Source organism: Loxodonta africana, chromosome 2, assembly GCF_030014295.1.
Source record: "Loxodonta africana isolate mLoxAfr1 chromosome 2, mLoxAfr1.hap2, whole genome shotgun sequence".
Classification (NCBI taxonomy): Eukaryota; Metazoa; Chordata; class Mammalia; order Proboscidea; family Elephantidae; genus Loxodonta; species Loxodonta africana.
In genome coordinates this window covers 229,573,928-229,589,465 of record NC_087343.1, presented here as the reverse complement: position 1 = coordinate 229,589,465, position 15,538 = coordinate 229,573,928, and the positions used below count along the sequence as shown (strand labels likewise).

At 52.2% G+C, this 15,538-nt stretch overlaps 1 protein-coding gene across 1 annotated transcript in view; it reads left to right on the top strand.

The window, feature by feature from the left end:
* OBSCN (obscurin, cytoskeletal calmodulin and titin-interacting RhoGEF) overlaps positions 1-15,538 on the top strand; it is a 224,764-nt gene that overhangs the window by 157,948 nt on the left and 51,278 nt on the right. Inside the window, exons 65-75 of the mRNA XM_064279626.1 lie at positions 68-343; positions 1,586-1,959; positions 3,803-4,667; positions 5,515-5,793; positions 12,222-12,303; positions 12,507-12,631; positions 12,970-13,167; positions 13,880-13,912; positions 14,311-14,409; positions 14,566-14,784; positions 15,272-15,344. Coding sequence (XP_064135696.1) covers positions 68-343; positions 1,586-1,959; positions 3,803-4,667; positions 5,515-5,793; positions 12,222-12,303; positions 12,507-12,631; positions 12,970-13,167; positions 13,880-13,912; positions 14,311-14,409; positions 14,566-14,784; positions 15,272-15,344 — 2,623 coding nt within the window. The remainder of the gene's footprint in view (positions 1-67; positions 344-1,585; positions 1,960-3,802; positions 4,668-5,514; positions 5,794-12,221; positions 12,304-12,506; positions 12,632-12,969; positions 13,168-13,879; positions 13,913-14,310; positions 14,410-14,565; positions 14,785-15,271; positions 15,345-15,538) is intronic.

The following is a 15,538-nucleotide window of genomic DNA, read 5'->3' as shown; positions in this document are numbered from 1 at the left end:
AGGCCCCCCCGAGGAGTGCCCTTGCTGACGTGGGCTGTTCTTTGTACACGAATGCTGCACCCCACAGAGCCTCTGGAACCTGCGCCTGCACCCCTGTCTCCCGTGAGCCAGGAAGTGGCAGCTGGCGAGGATGTGCATCTGGAGTGCGAGGTGATGGCCGAGGTTGGCGAGGTCGCCTGGCAGAAGGGGACGGAGAGCATCCAGCCTGGCGGCCGCTTTGAAATCATCACCCAGGGCCAGCGGCAGACACTGGTCATCCGGGGTTTCACGCCGGAGGACCAGGGCGAGTACCACTGTAGTCCAGCCTGCGGCCAGGCCCCCATGGCTGCTGCCACCTTCCAGGGTGTGTCCTGCAGGGGCTGGGAAAGGGGGGAAGCCTCCTGGGAATGGGGAACTGTGGGACATTGGGGGTGCCCTCGCCCCTCTTGGCACCAGCTTTCCCAAGGAAGGGAGACTGGGTGGGAGGGAGGCGTGTGTCAGGCTCCACGATGCTTATCCTTGATCTTATACCCCTCGTCCCTGGTGTCCAGGCCAGCCGCCATGTTCCCTGACACCAGGGTCTTGGTCTACCATGGCAGGTCTCCTTCAGCCTCTGTGTACTCCCTGACCCTGGCCACCATACTTCATGTAAGGCGGCTTTCTCCAGGGCCTTCAGCAGAAGGCTGCTGTTAGAGTGGGCTGGCTGATGTGGCTGCAGGCCCATCCCTGGCCTCCCTCCTGCAGGCTGTGCGACCTGGTACCTAACCTTGCTGGCTGTTTCTCATCTGTAACAAGTGGCAGCACTACTGTGTTTTTACACACATACATGAAAGTTATGTTCTTTTGCCAACCACACAATCCCCTTCGACAGTACTTTTCCTATGTATGCTATGCGCGTTATGTGTGTGGACGCGCAACTTACGTGGGCACGTTATTTGTGAAAAATACAGTAGTAATCTGCTTTCCTGGGGTTGCTGTGAGGGCTGGGTTTTAGAGCAGGGCTGGCCTGTTTCTCTCCTTCTGCCTTGTTGCACGGGGGCTTTGGAGACCCTGTATTTCTGCTCCTAAAGTTCATTACGTCAGCAGCACTCAATGTGCCCAGGGAAAGGGGCACACGCCAGGCAGTCCTCAGTGTGATGAGCCTGTGAGGGGCTCGCAGGACCATGTGTGGGGGGAGACCCAGGGAGCCTTCCTAGAGGAGGTGGCATGTCTGTGAGTGAGAGTTTTCTGGGAGACAGGTGAGTACAGTGAGAGGCTGAGGGATGGGGAGCAGCCTCTGAGGCTGAGGCTGTGTGGCCTCCAGGCCTTACGTCTCAGCAGAGCCAGGAAGGGCTAAGGTAAGTGCAGTTTGTGACTTGGCAGAGCCTTTGCCTGTTCCGATGACTGCCTGGCCCATCCAGGGCCCAGAGCGAGGCCTTGTGTGGGAGTCTGAGGTTAGAGAGGGTATTTACAGGCCCTTAATGCTTTGTAGATTCAGATTGTGCCGTCCAGAGCTATCCAATGGCCCAGAGAGGAGCAGAGGCCTGGGGAGGGGAGGCTGCTGGCCCAGGCCACATTCTGCTCAGCAGCCAGGCCGGGCTGGCTGACCACCCATTGCCCTTCTCAGTGATGCTGACCCCAGGCTCAGAGGGCGAGGCCCCAGCACAGCCCAGCCTCCCTCCCGAGGCGGCCCAGGAAGGCGACCTGCATCTGCTGTGGGAGGCCCTGGCCCGGAAGCGCCGCATGAGCCGTGAGCCAACACTGGACTCCATCAGTGAGCTGCCCGAGGAGGATGGACGCCCTCAGCGCCAGCGGCAGGAGGCAGAGGAGGCGGCCCCCTACCTCTCCGAGGACTACTCCACGGCCGACGAGCTGGCGCGCACTGGCGAGGCCGACCTGTCACACACCAGCTCTGATGACGAGTCCCGGGCAGGCACCCCTTCCCTGATCTCCTACCTCAAGAAGGCTGGGCGGCCGGCTGCCCTGACTCCTGCCAGCAAGGTGAGCCTCTGGCTTGACCTGCAGGGGCGGCCCAGGTGTCTTAGAACTTCACCACCCACCCACCTGACATCTGTCCGCCATTCCTGCACCTGCTCACCTGTTTATCCACTATTTGACAGTTTGTCCATCCGCCCACTGCTTCTTCACCCATCATCCACCCATCGTCCATGTATTCACTCATCCATTCACTCTTTAACCGAACCATCTTACCATCCACTTTCCCACCACCCCTTCACCCATCATCCACCCGTCATCCATGTATTCACACATTCATTCACTCCTTTACCTACCTATCTTCCCATCCTACCATCCACTCTCCCATCACCCCTTCACCCATCCTTCCATTCATATTGTCTGCCTATCCATCCACCCACCCACCTGTCATTTGCCCCAGCCTCCTTGTACACATCTTTCCCCGCGACCTTTTTATCCTTTCTCCATCCACGTACAAAATTATACACCCATTTGATCATCTTCACTCTTTTACCTGCTCTCCCCCATCCCGTTTTCCCCATCCACCCACCTGCCTCCTCTCCTCTCCACCACTCAACTGTTAATCCACTCAGTGCCCCACTTCCCTGCCATCTATTCACTTGTCCACTCATTTTTTTAACCATCCATGTGCTTGAGCCCTCATTCACTCATCCAGTCACTCAGTAATTGAGGCATTCACCTTCCTACTCACTGTTCTGTCCGCCTACTCACACACCTTTGCATCCATCCATCCGTTCACCTCTTTTCTTATCCATGACCCTTTGGCAATTCATCCATTCATCCCCCATCTACCCTCCCATTGCCTCTTTACTCACCCTACCCATCCAGCCATCTATACTCATCTATCCATCTACTCCTCACCCTTCTCATCTCTTTGTCCACCCAACCTTGTACCCACCAGCCATATACCCACCATTTCATCTCCTTTTTCACCCAGTCATCTGCTTAACCCCGCCCCCAAGCCTGTCGCTCTGGTCACCAAGCCCTTCTGCTACCCACTCACCCTTCATCCACTGCTCTCTCCATCTATCTACCCATCTCCTCATGTAGCCAGTGCCCAGCAAGTGCCACTTACGTACCAGCCCTGTGCAGGGACACAGAGGAGAGGTGGCAGTCAGTGTCTGCTGCATCGTCAGCCTTAGTAAATAGCTGTTGTGTGCCGTGCATAACCGCATTCTGAGCACTGCCACGTCAGTGCCATGTGCACCTACAGTTTGGGGCAAGTCACCCAGGTGTTGGAACCTACCTTTGGTGTGGGTGTTGCTCAGCCTGAGCCATGGTTCTGAAAAGGGTCAGCAGATACTTCTGTACCTTCAGACACATGGGACCTGAGAGCTGAGTTTGGCGCAGATCTCACCTGGTTTCCCCTGTGGTATCTCAACTGGGGAATATCCCAAATCCCCCAGCTGCACACCCACCCCCAGGATCCTCCCTCCCTCTCAAGGCTGCCTCCTTCATTTTCCATCCATTCTGGCCGATAGAACATTTTCCTGAAGAGCTGGAGCCAGGCTGTCTGTGGACATCCTCACAACCCCTGTCAATCAGTTCTCCTTCTGGGTGCCTGTGGAAAGTAGTTCCAGGCAGGGCGGGCTTGCTCGTTGTACCAATAGGAGCAGCCAAGTACCCTGAATCAATAAAACTACTGCCGTTCCTGATAGGTGGAGGCAGAACAGGGTACCAGGGTGGACTCTAGGGCAGGAGAGCTAGCCCTGTGCCTGGTTTTGCCCCATGTATCCTTGGACCAGTGCTTTCCCTACTCCAGCCCTCAGCTCCCCTCCCTTCCACAAGGTGTGGGTGGGCGGTCCCTGAGGCCTGCCAGCTCTCACCTGTCGGGTCCTGGGTCACACAGGTCATGGCCCCACCAGCCCCCTGTGGGGAGCCACAGAAGCTCCAGGAGCCACCGGCCACAGTGCACCCACCATCAGGTGACCTGAATGCTGAGGACTTGGGCGACACATCCATGGACAAGGCGGCCATGAAGATCCAGGCGGCCTTTAAGGGCTACAAGGTCCGCAAGGAGATGAAGCAGCAGGAAGCGCCTGTGTTCAGGCGCACGTTTGGGAACACGGAGGCCCAGGTGGGGGATGTCCTGCACCTGGAGTGTGTGGTGGCCAGCAAGGCAGACCTGCAGGCCCGGTGGCTGAAGGACGGTGTGGAGCTGGTGGATGGGCGGCACCACCACATTGACCAGCTTACTGATGGCACCTGCTCTCTGCTGGTTACGGGTCTGGGCCATGCTGATGCTGGCCACTATACCTGTGAAGTGAGCAACAAGTTCGGCCGTGTAGTCCACAGTGCCTGTGTGGTGGTCAGCGGGACTGAGAGTGAAGCAGACAGCTCGTCGGGGGGCGAGCTGGATGATGCCTTCCGGCGGGCTGCCCGGCGGCTGCACCGGCTCTTCCGCACCAAGGGCCCAGCTGAGGTCTCGGAAGAGGAGCTCTTCTTCAGTGCGGAGGAGGGCAGCGTGGAGGTGGAGGAGCCTGGGGACGGGCAGATGTACCGTGAGGATGAGCACTTTGTCTGCATCCGTTTTGAGGCCCTTGCCGAGGCCCGCCAGGCTGCCTCCCGCTTCCAGGAGATGTTTGCCACGATGGGGATCGGGGTGGAGATCAACCTCATGGAGCCAGGGCCCCATAGGGTGGAGATGCACATCAGCAAGGTGGCCCCGACGGTGCTTCCGGGGCCCATGCCCAGCATCCTGACCTCAGACACCGGTGAGTGTCACGGTCTGTCTGCATGCCACCTTGGTCAGGGGTTGGGAGCTGGGTTCCAGAGGTGGGAGGGGAAGTAGCTGAAAGCCCAAGGAGCAACCTATGCTGCGGCACTGGGCTCTTCGCAGGTACAGCTCAGTGAGGAGGGGAAACCCTTGACTTTGGGGTTCGACAGACTAGCATTTAAATCTTAGCTCTGCCTGTGATTAGCTGTGTGCTTTTGGGGCAGGTTCTTATCCTCTTTGAGCCTTATCTATGAAGTGGTATGTAAACAACCTTCTAGAGTTTTTTTTTTTTAATGAGAGTTTGAGATTGGCCTAGTTCGGACACCATTTCCCATTCAGAAAAAAAAGGCCAGTAGCTAAAAAAGTCATTCCATTATTTACTTGCATTTCCCTAGGAACATTGAAGGTGGCACAATTAATAACTAGCAGCATCATTACTTGAAATTTCTGTCCAGTCTCCTCACTCCTGAAGCCATTTTGGCTTCAAATCCCTCACCTGCTTCCACTGGACTCTCAGCCCACACAGCCTTTGCCCTTCCTTAAAGTTCCTTTTCACTCCGCTGCTGGCCTTCTATCTCTCTTGTGTCACAGTAGCTTGGGAATCAAGCTGGCAAAGAGATCATTCTTCTTAAAGAATGGGGAAGAGAAAGACAGTAGACAAAGACAAAATTCTCTTCTGCTGTCAGGGTCTGAGAACACACTAACATGAATAGTGTATTTGCATGTCTAGCTACCCAAATGATGGTACCATGTATGTATGTGGGAGCTGAGATGATTGACTTGACTTGGGTTTTGGTGCTGAGAAGGGTCCCACAAGTAACTCTTGCATGCCTGCCCTGCCTCAGCTCCGGTGTTCCTGACTGAGCTGCAGGACCAAGAGGTACAGGATGGTTATCCTGTGAGCTTCGACTGCGTGGTGACGGGCCAGCCAGTGCCCAGTGTACGCTGGTTCAAGGACGGGAAGGTGCTGGAAGAGGATGACCACTACATGATCAATGACGACCAGCAGGGTGGCCACCAGCTCATTATCATGGCTGTGGTGCCAGCAGACATGGGTGTCTACCGCTGCCTGGCTGAGAACAGCATGGGTGTCTCTTCCACCAAAGCTGAGCTCCGCGTGGACCGTGAGTGTTGGTCTTCAGGTTGAATGGCTCCAGGATGATCAGTGTGGGGGCTTGGGCAGTCTCCTGAGGTGGGTTGGGAAGGACAGTGCTGGGACTGGGAGGCTGGTTCAGAGAGCACTGGTCTCCAGCCAGGCAGGATTTGGGACTTTTATGTCTCGTGTCTGGTGGAGAGGTCCCTTGGGAGCTAGGACGAAGACCAGGGTCGTCTTCTGGAGCCCATTGTGGAGGGGGAAGGTGGGGTGGGATATGGGGATCTTATGATCTTGAGTGGCATCCAGGCTAAGGAACGGCCCAGGAAGATCTGGCAGAGTCCCAGGGTAAGGAATGGGCCTGACGGAGTGGTGAGAGGGGTTGGGGCAGGAAGAAGGGTAAGCCCACCCTACCCCATCCACCCCTGTCCTGTACTCAGATGGGCTTGACCAGGAGAAAAGGGCACAGACTCTGGAGCCACAGTAAGGTGTGGCTCTTCCGAGTTCAGATTCTGGCCCTTCCACCTCCCAGCTCTGTGACCTGGGATAAATTGTTTAATTCCTCCATGCCTTGGTTTCCTTATATGTAAAGGACAGTCATGGTATAACTGTGAGAGTTAAGTAGTTGGTTTTCGTAAAGCATGTATTGAGGTCAGGTACATAGTTAAGCACAAACTAAATGTTAGCTGGTGTGCAGAGTTGTCTGGGCAGAGGCAAGGATGCATCTTCTAGGCTTTGCCTCCTGGCGGACTCCAGAGAAACTGAGAAAGCCCCACTGACTCCTTCAGTCCCAGCTGGCCCAGGTTGTGAGGCTCTGCCCCTTCCTCCTTCTATCCTTCTCCATGTTTTGGCTGACGCCATGGGCCAGGCAGACAACTTGGGAGCCTCTTTGGGGTAGAATTTTGTGGACTGGAGGTTAGCCAGAGACCAGCCCTGAAATAGAACTGGTAGATGAGTTCATCAGGGCAGCAGAATACAAGATCAATATGCAGAAATTAATGTATATTGTTAATAATGAACATTAACAGTGAAATTTAGAACAGTATTTACAATTGCTTCAAATAAAATGAAATATGTGTAAATCTAACAAAACATATACTGGATCCGTATCCTGAAAATTACAAAATGCTGATTAAAGAAATTAAAAAAAGACCAAAATAAATGGAGAAGGGTGGTATATTCATAGATCGGGATACTCAACATAGTAAAGATGTCAGTTCTCCCCAGACTGGTATATAGGTTTAATGTGATTCCTGTCAAAATCCCAACGAGACTTGTAGACTTACCCAACCCACCCATTGCCGTTGAGTCAATTCCAACTCATAGCGACCCATAGAAAACCTTATTCTAAAATACGTACGGGAAGGCACAGGACCTAGAATAGCTAAAACAATTTTAGAAAAAGAATAAAATAGGAGGAACCATTCTACCCAACGTTGAGTGTGGTCTTGGTGGAGGAATAGATATAGAGACCAATGGAACAAAGTGGAGAATGCGGAAGTAGACCCACACAAATACGTCCAACTGATTTTTGACGAAAGTGCAAAAGCAACTTCATGAAAGAAGTACGACTTTGAGCAAATGATGCTGGAGTAATTGGACACACATTAGCAAAAAAATGAACCTCAACCTATACAAAAATTAAGTCAAAAGTGGGTTACATACTTAAATGTAAAATATAGAACTCTAAACTTTTTAGAAAAAAATCGTAGGAGAAAATCTTTGGGACTAGTGCTAGGAAAAGACTTCTTAGACTTGACACCAAAGCACGACCCATAAAAGGAAAAATTGATAAATTGGACCACACCAAAATTAGACTTTTGCTCTGAGAAAGAGTGTGTGTAGAGGATAGTAAGCTACAGAATGGGAGAAAATATTTGCAAACCATACACTTTATAAAGGACTAATATCTAAAATATGTAACCCATTGCTGTCAAGTAGATTCCGACTCATAGCCACCCTATAGGACAGAGTAGAACTGCCCCATAGCATTTCCAAGGAGCAGCTGGTGGATTTGAACTGCCAGCCTTTTGGTCAGCAGCTGAGTTCTTAACCACCACGCCACTAGGGATATATATAAGAACACTCAACAGTAAAAAGAAAAAAAAAAAAGACATTCCAGTTAGGAAATAGGCACAAGTCATGTCCAGATATTTCCTTGGAGAAGATATTCAGATGGCAAACAGCACATAAAAAGATGTTTGGCTTCGTTAGTCATTAAAGAAAAAAAAAAACCAAACCCATTGTTGTCGAGTCAATTCTGACTCATAGTGACTGTAAAGGACAGAGTAGAACTGCCCCCATAGGGTTTCCAAGGAGCACCTGGTGGATTCGAACTGCTGACCTTTTGGTTAGCAGCTGTAGCTTTTAACCACTCTGCCACCAAGGATTACAAAAAAAAAAAAAAAAAAAATCCGTTGCCGTCTAGTTGATTCCAACTCACAGCGACCCTGTAGAACAGAGTAGAACTGCCCCATAGGCTTTCCAAAGAGCAGCTGGTGGATTCGAACTGCCCACCTTTTGGATAGCAGCCAAGCTCTTAACCACTGCACCATTAGGGAAATGCCAGTTAAAGCCCAGTGAGAAATCACTGCACACCTATCCAAATGGCTAAGATAAAAAATAATGATAACACCAAACGCAGGCGAGGGAGCAGAGAAACTAGATCACTGCAGCATTGCTGGTGAGGATGTAAAATGGTACAGCCACTCTGGAGAGGAACGTGGCAGTTTCTTACAAAACTAACCATGTGCTTGCCATATAATCCAACAGCTGCCCATTTTGAGCATTTATCCCAGAGAAATGAAATCAGATATTCACACTAAAACCCACGCACATAGCACCTTGACGCCTAATAGCCAAAAAGTAGTAACAACCAAATTGTCCTTCAGTGAGTGAATGGTTAAACTGTGGTATGCCTAGTCTACGCCAAGAGGTGAACTACTGAGACATGCAGCGACTTTGACAGAATTGCATAGGATTAAATACGCACACACGACTGAGCCCTTGTAAAACTCTGAAATCTGAGCAAGGTCGATGGATTGTCTCAACGTCAGTTTCCTGGTTTTGCTGTTGTGCTGTAGTTATGTGAGATGGTAACATTGCAGAAAATTGAAGAACACTTGAGATCTCTTATTTCTTACAACTGCATGTGAAAGTACAACTAACTACCTCAAAATAAGAAGGGAAAAAGCTATTAAAAAACAGCAATGACAAGTCAATTGTCTTAAATAAGAAAAAGATCTTATATATTTACCCATTAGTTCTCATTTTCAGAGATCTTCATTCATTGTGTAGATCTAGCTTTTCACCTTGTATCAATATTCTTTTGTTTTGCAATATCTAATTTGCGAATGGAGCCTTGGTGGCACAGTGGTTAAGATCTACAGCTGCTAACCCAAAGGTCGGCAGTTCGAATCCACCAGCTGCTCCTTGGAAACCCTAATGGGGCAGTTCTACTCTGTCCTATAGGGTCACTATGAGTCGGAATTGACTCAACAGCAAAGGGTCTTCAATGGGTTAATTTGCTGTTAATCCCGTCTGTCAAAGTTATCTAATGCTGCTGTAACAAAAATAGCAGCAGTGTGGCTTTCATGAACAGAAATTAATTTTTTCACAGTTTAGGTGGCTAAAAGGCCCAGTTCAGGGTACCAGTTGTAGAGGAAGACTTTGTCTCTTTTATGGCTCTGGGGAAAGGTCCTTGTCTCTTTTCAGCTTCTGTCCCTTGGTTCCTTGGTGATCTTCATGTGGTCTGGCATCTGTCTTCTCCCATCTGTTCTTCTTTGCTTTTGTGCCTAATCCACTCTTTTTATATCTCAAAAGTGATTGGCCTAAGACACACTGTACAGTGATATGACCTCATTAACATAACAAAGAAAACCCTATTCCCAAATGGGATTACACCCACAGGTATAGAAGTTAGGATTTCCAACATGCATATTTTGGGGACACAATTCCATCCATAACACCATCCATTGTACTTTTCACCTCTAGAAGTTCTACTTGAGTCTTTTTAATCTCTATTCCATGTCTCTAAATTTTATGAACACCTAGAATACAGTTCTAAAAACTGTTGTAATGTCTTTTTCTGCCAATTCTAACATCTGTGTAGCTCTGTGTTGATTTTGATTGGTTAATTTTTCTCTACAACATAGGTTGTGTTTTCCTGCCCCTTTGCATGCCTTAGATGCCTGACATTGTGAATTTTACCCTGTTTGGGGCTGGATATTGTGTATTTCCAGAAACCTTCTTGAGCTTTGTTCTGGGATGCAGTTAAGTTACTTGGAAACAGCTGGATCCTTATAAATTTTATAATTTATTAGGTAGATCTGGACTAATGCTCAATCTGTTGTTGTTAGGTGCCGTCGAGTTGGTTCCAACTCGTAGCGACCCTAGGTACCTCAGAACGAAACACTGCCTGGTCCTGCGCCATCCTTACAGTCCTTGTTATGCTTGAGCCCATTGTTGCAGCCACTGTGTCATCCATCTCGTTGAGGGTCTTCCTCTGTTTCGCTGACCCTCCACTTTACCAAGCATGATGTCTTTCTCCAGGGACTGATCCCTCCTGACAACATGTCCAAAGTATGTAATGTAGTCTCACCATCCTTGCTTCTAAGGAGGATTCTGGTTGTACTTCTTCTAAGACAAATGCTCAGTCTAGGGCTAATTATTCCCCCTACTGAGGCAAAGCTTTCATGAATACTGTACAAATACTCTGTGAGTATTTGTACAATACTCTGTGAGTATTTGTACAGTCTGATTGGTAGAAATAGGGAATATTCCTGGTTGTGTAAGCTTCCAGCCATGATTCCTCTAAATCCTTTCGATGGTTCTTGCCTCACATGCATGTGCTAATCAGTGCTCCACTGAATACATACAAGTGTTAATCAGCATTCCACTGAATACATGCATGTGCTGATCTGTACTCCACAGAATACATGCATGTGCTGATCAACACTCCACTGAATACGTGCATGTGCTGATCCGTACTCCACTGAATACATGCATGTGCTGACCCGTACTCCACTGAATACATACATGTGCTGATCAACGCTCCACTGAATACATGCATGTGCTGACCCGTACTCCACTGAATACATACATGTGCTGATCAACACTCCACTGAATACATGCATGTGCTGATCTGTACTCCACAGAATACATGCATGTGCTGATCAACACTCCACTGAATACATGCATGTGGTGATCCGTACTCCACTGAATACATGCTGTGCTGCTGTGTACTCCACTGAATACATACGTGTGCTGATCAACACTCCACTGAGTACATGCATGTGCTGACCCATACTCCACTGAATACATACGTGTGCTGATCAACACTCCACTGAGTACATGCATGTGCTGATCCGTACTCCACTGAATACTCGAAGGTGGTTCTCTCTCTCAGTGCAGCTTTTCTTCTCTGATATTCTGTCCTATGAACTCTAGCTGCCTTTGTCTCCTAGGAATCTCAGTTGCATTGCCTCAACTCAAGGAGTCTGGTGGGCTGTGCCCCAGTTTCCCCTTCCTGGGCCTAGAAACCCAAGGCAGTAAGCTGGGGGCAATCATAGGGCTTACCTTTTTTGTTTCCTCTCTCTGTGGAAGCATTGTCCTTTATTTGTCTAATGTCCAATATCTTGAAAACCATTGTATTATTTTTTGGTGGTTTGGTTTCGGTGTGTTTGTTTTAGTGTTTTGAGGAACCACCATACCATCTTCCACAATGGCTATACCATTTTGCATTCCTGCCAGCAATGGATAAGGGTTCCAGCAGATGAGGTGGAAGGGTAAACCTAGTCCCGCTACTCCATCTTGACTGGAAACAGAACTCTCAGCTATTGGTTTTGAGGCATATATTACTTCATACCCTTGTTCCCTTGTAGGATGGATTGAAAGGTGCTTCTGCTATCGCAGTCTGCTACTAACGAAGCCTTGGAATCATCCAGTCTTTACAATTTGTTGGGTCAAAGAATCTTATGTTTAGTTAGCCAAAAACCAAACCAGTCGCCATCGAATTGATTCTGACTCATGGCAACCCGGTATGTCATGCCTGGAAACTCAGCTGGGGCTGATAAATGGCTGAGGAAATGGCTACAATATAGCTGTTTTCCTCCTGACTTCTTGACTAAAACCAAAAACCAGACCTGACGCCGTCGAGTCAATTTCAACTCATAGCAACCCTATAGGACAGAGTAGAACTGCCCCATAGGGTTTCCAAGGAGCAGCTGGTGGATTTGAACTGCCAGCCTTTTGGTTTGCAGCCATAGCTCACTGTAGCTCTTAACTACTACACCACTTCTTGACTGGAGAGTGTAAATTCCGGGGCTCTCACGGAAGGCTGCGTAGTCAGAACCTGTGAGCGCTGAGGTGGCCTCTGGTACAAAGGCCCATCCAGAAGACTTCCCATGCCTGACAGATGATTGACCAGGCCTTGTTCCAGCTCCACCCTTCCTTTCCCAGTGACAAGCACAGACTATGAAACTGCGGCTGATGCCACCACGGAGACCTCATCCTACTTCAGTGCCCAAGGCTACTTGTCCAGGTACAGGGTTGGGCAGAGGGTTGGCAGTGCCCAGTGGACTGACAGCCCCAGGCCCCCAGGGAGGTGGTGGTGCTTAGACTGACAGAATCCAAAGCCTTCTACCAGGCAGTCTTCTGTCCCCTTGTCCATCTGCTCAACCCCTTCTCCTACCCTGGAGCCACTAGCTCTTCCACTTCATGGCCACACCTTTTCTGTCCTGGCAGCCGGGAACAAGAGGGCACGGAGTCGACTTCAGAGGAAGGGCAGCTGCCTCAGGTGGTGGAGGAGCTGAGAGACCTTCAGGTGGCCCCAGGCACACACCTGGCCAAGTTCAACCTCAAGGTGAAAGGTGAGGGGAGAGGGAGTGAGGGGCACCGCGGAGGGATGGAGGGCCTCCACCAGAACAGCCCCCGTTCAGCCACAATGGGGAGAGAACCCCATCCAGGTAGGCCCTGGCTGGCCCCAAAGCACTGCCTGCTCTCTGGATGCTGTTCTGCACCCCCTCCCCAAGAGGCCAGCATCTATCATGAGTGACATGGGGTCTCGGAGGGATCCCATCATGGAGACCTCCCTTCCTCCCCACCATCTGGAGAACATATTGCTCCAACCTGCCCCACTGGCACCTGGAGAGAGGAAGGGCCTGCTGAGCACTGGGCCTGCGCTGCCATGCTTTCTCTGTGGCTCCAGGCTACCCAACGCCTCGCCTGTACTGGTTCAAAGACGGGCAGCCCCTGTCCACATCCGCCCACATCCGCATGACCGACAAGAAGACGGTGCACACCCTAGAGATCCTCTCGGTCACCAGGGAGGACGCCGGCCAGTACTCGGCCTACATCACCAATGCTGTGGGGGCAGCCTACTCGTCTGCCCGGCTCCTGGTGCGAGGTAGGTGCCAGAGGGACTGGGCAGAGAGCAGTGCAGGCCCTGGACAGTGTCCAAGCCAGAGGATGTCTATCTGCACACCCTGCTCAAGCCGACCTGGGAACCATGACCCCACAGTCAGCCCTCCGGTGCCCAGTTGTCACAGATGGCCTGAAGGGACTGCAGGGGGCAGGGGTCCAGGGTACGCTCATGGTTGCACCCCTCTTACTGACCGTTTGGCAAACTGGCTGGCCGTGAAGTCAGCTCAGGACGGGCTCCGCAGCCATCGTGGAACTGTAAGGAAGGGGCCGGTGGTGACTTTGCTGATCGAGGTCCACACTTTGTGAACGCTGAGCGTTAAGTCCAAGTTTGTGGCAAACTTACTTGTGCCAAAATGGCCTGGCCTGGTGCATCCGGTGCCATTCAGAGCCTCATTTGCACTGCTTGATGCCACCCTGATGCTTTGCTGCAGGAGCAGCGTGTGCTGTTTACAGAGTCACACTCTACTGAGGGGTGCAAGGGGGCACAGGTAAAACCTGCATGTGTGTGGATTCCAGGACTCACCTGGCCAAGGTCTCGGGTAAAGGATTGTAGACTTACACCCTTGATGGGTGGGGCTTCCCTTGAGACCTCACCCACCACAGCAGACCGGGACCTCCGCTGTCCACCCACATGGGGCAGGATGGAGGTTGGGAGGTGCGTTCACGCTAGGGTCCTAACTTTTGGTCTCTTCCAGGCCTGGATGAACCAGAAGAGAAGCCGGCACCTGGTAAGACAGCCCCAGACAGGCAGAAAGGATGATCAGGAGTGCACCCTGGGTGATGGGGCAGGCAGGGCAAGGCTGTGCCAGGCTGGAACAGATACCCACTGCCCTAGGCCTGGGGGTGGCAGCTGTGTGCAGAAGGGCCAGGAGGGGCCAGAGCACTGGGTACCACGGGGGCTTGATTAGCTAGAGGCATGGAGGAATCTCCCAGGGCCAGCTGAGAGGAAAGAGAGCTGAGTGTGGGCTGGAGAGGCCAGGGGGCTTCCCAGAAGTGGTACAGGGGCCCAGGCCCTGGGATCCAGGGGTTGTGCCAGGCAGGTGTGATAGGACTGTGGAGCCACACACTGCTGGGAAGCAGGGCTCCTGGACAAGTCTGCCACCACCTGCTCTGATTTCCTATCCAGTTGTGCAGGAGCAGCTGGTGCCACCCCGAATCCTGGAGAGATTCACCCCCAAAAAGGTGAAGAAGGGTTCCAGTATCACCTTCTCAGTGAAGGTTGAAGGTAAGGGCCCCCAATAATAACCTCTCCCTGCCCTGCTGCACAGCCTCACCCCCTGGGAAGGGCTGAGGTAGCTACTGCCCCAGAGGCATCCCTTCCCAGGGTTGATGCACCCCTTCCCGGGGTCGACGCACCCACGTCCTGTCTGCATACCCACAGGCCACCCAGCCCCAGCCGTGCACTGGCTGCGGGAGGAGGCTGCACAGGGCGTGCTGTGGATCGGGCCCAACACGCCAGGCTGCACCGTGGCCAGCTCTGGGCAGCAGCACAGCCTGGTCCTGCTGGACGTGGGTCGGCAGCACCAGGGCACCTACACCTGCATCGCCACCAATGCTGCCGGCCAGGCGCTTTGCTCTGCGTGCCTGCACATCTCTGGCGGTGAGTGGGGCTGGGCCACAGTGAAGGGGCAGGTGGGTGGGGGGTGGGTGGGCCCCAGGTCCCCACCCAGAGCCCTCTCCCCCTTTCCTCTCTCCCTGGGGCTTTCCGAGGTGGGCTTATCTAGGAGTGGGAGGGCCCCAGGAAGAGATCAGAGTCCCCCTGCCTGGGGTGCAGTGCGCACCTGGGGGCCCCACACAGGCCCCTCCTGGGCACCCGTGTTACCCAGGAAGTCTCTCTCCTGAGAGCTCCTGAGCCCCTCCATGGGCTGGTGAGGCAGGGCAGGTACCTGCCCTTTGCCACTGTCTGCATAACTGTGGCTCTGGGGCACAGCCTGGGGGGCAGGCCAGCCCCCTCCTCAAGACTTGGAGGACCACTGGGTGTTCCAGAACCCCTGGCAGGGATCTGGGCTCAGAGTCCGAGCTCGGTGGGGTCCAGGACCTGGGGCGGGGCTGTCCTGATGTTCTCACAGGGTCAATTCTCCCAACAGTGTCCAAGGAACCCAGGGCAGCAGAGGAGCAGGGGGGTGCAAAGGAGGCCCTCATCTCCACCTTTCTGCAGGGGTGAGTCGTGCCTGCTCTGGCCAAGCAGAGGTCAGGGCCAGGGAGGCAGGCACCTGCAGGTGGGAGTGGTGTTGCTGCCCTGGGAACCCCCCTTTATAAGCCATGTGGCTTGGGCCGGCCCTGTCCCTCTCTGTGCCTCAGTTTCCCCATCTCAGAACAAGGCTTCCCCCAAGGCCCCTGCAGTATAAAAGCCC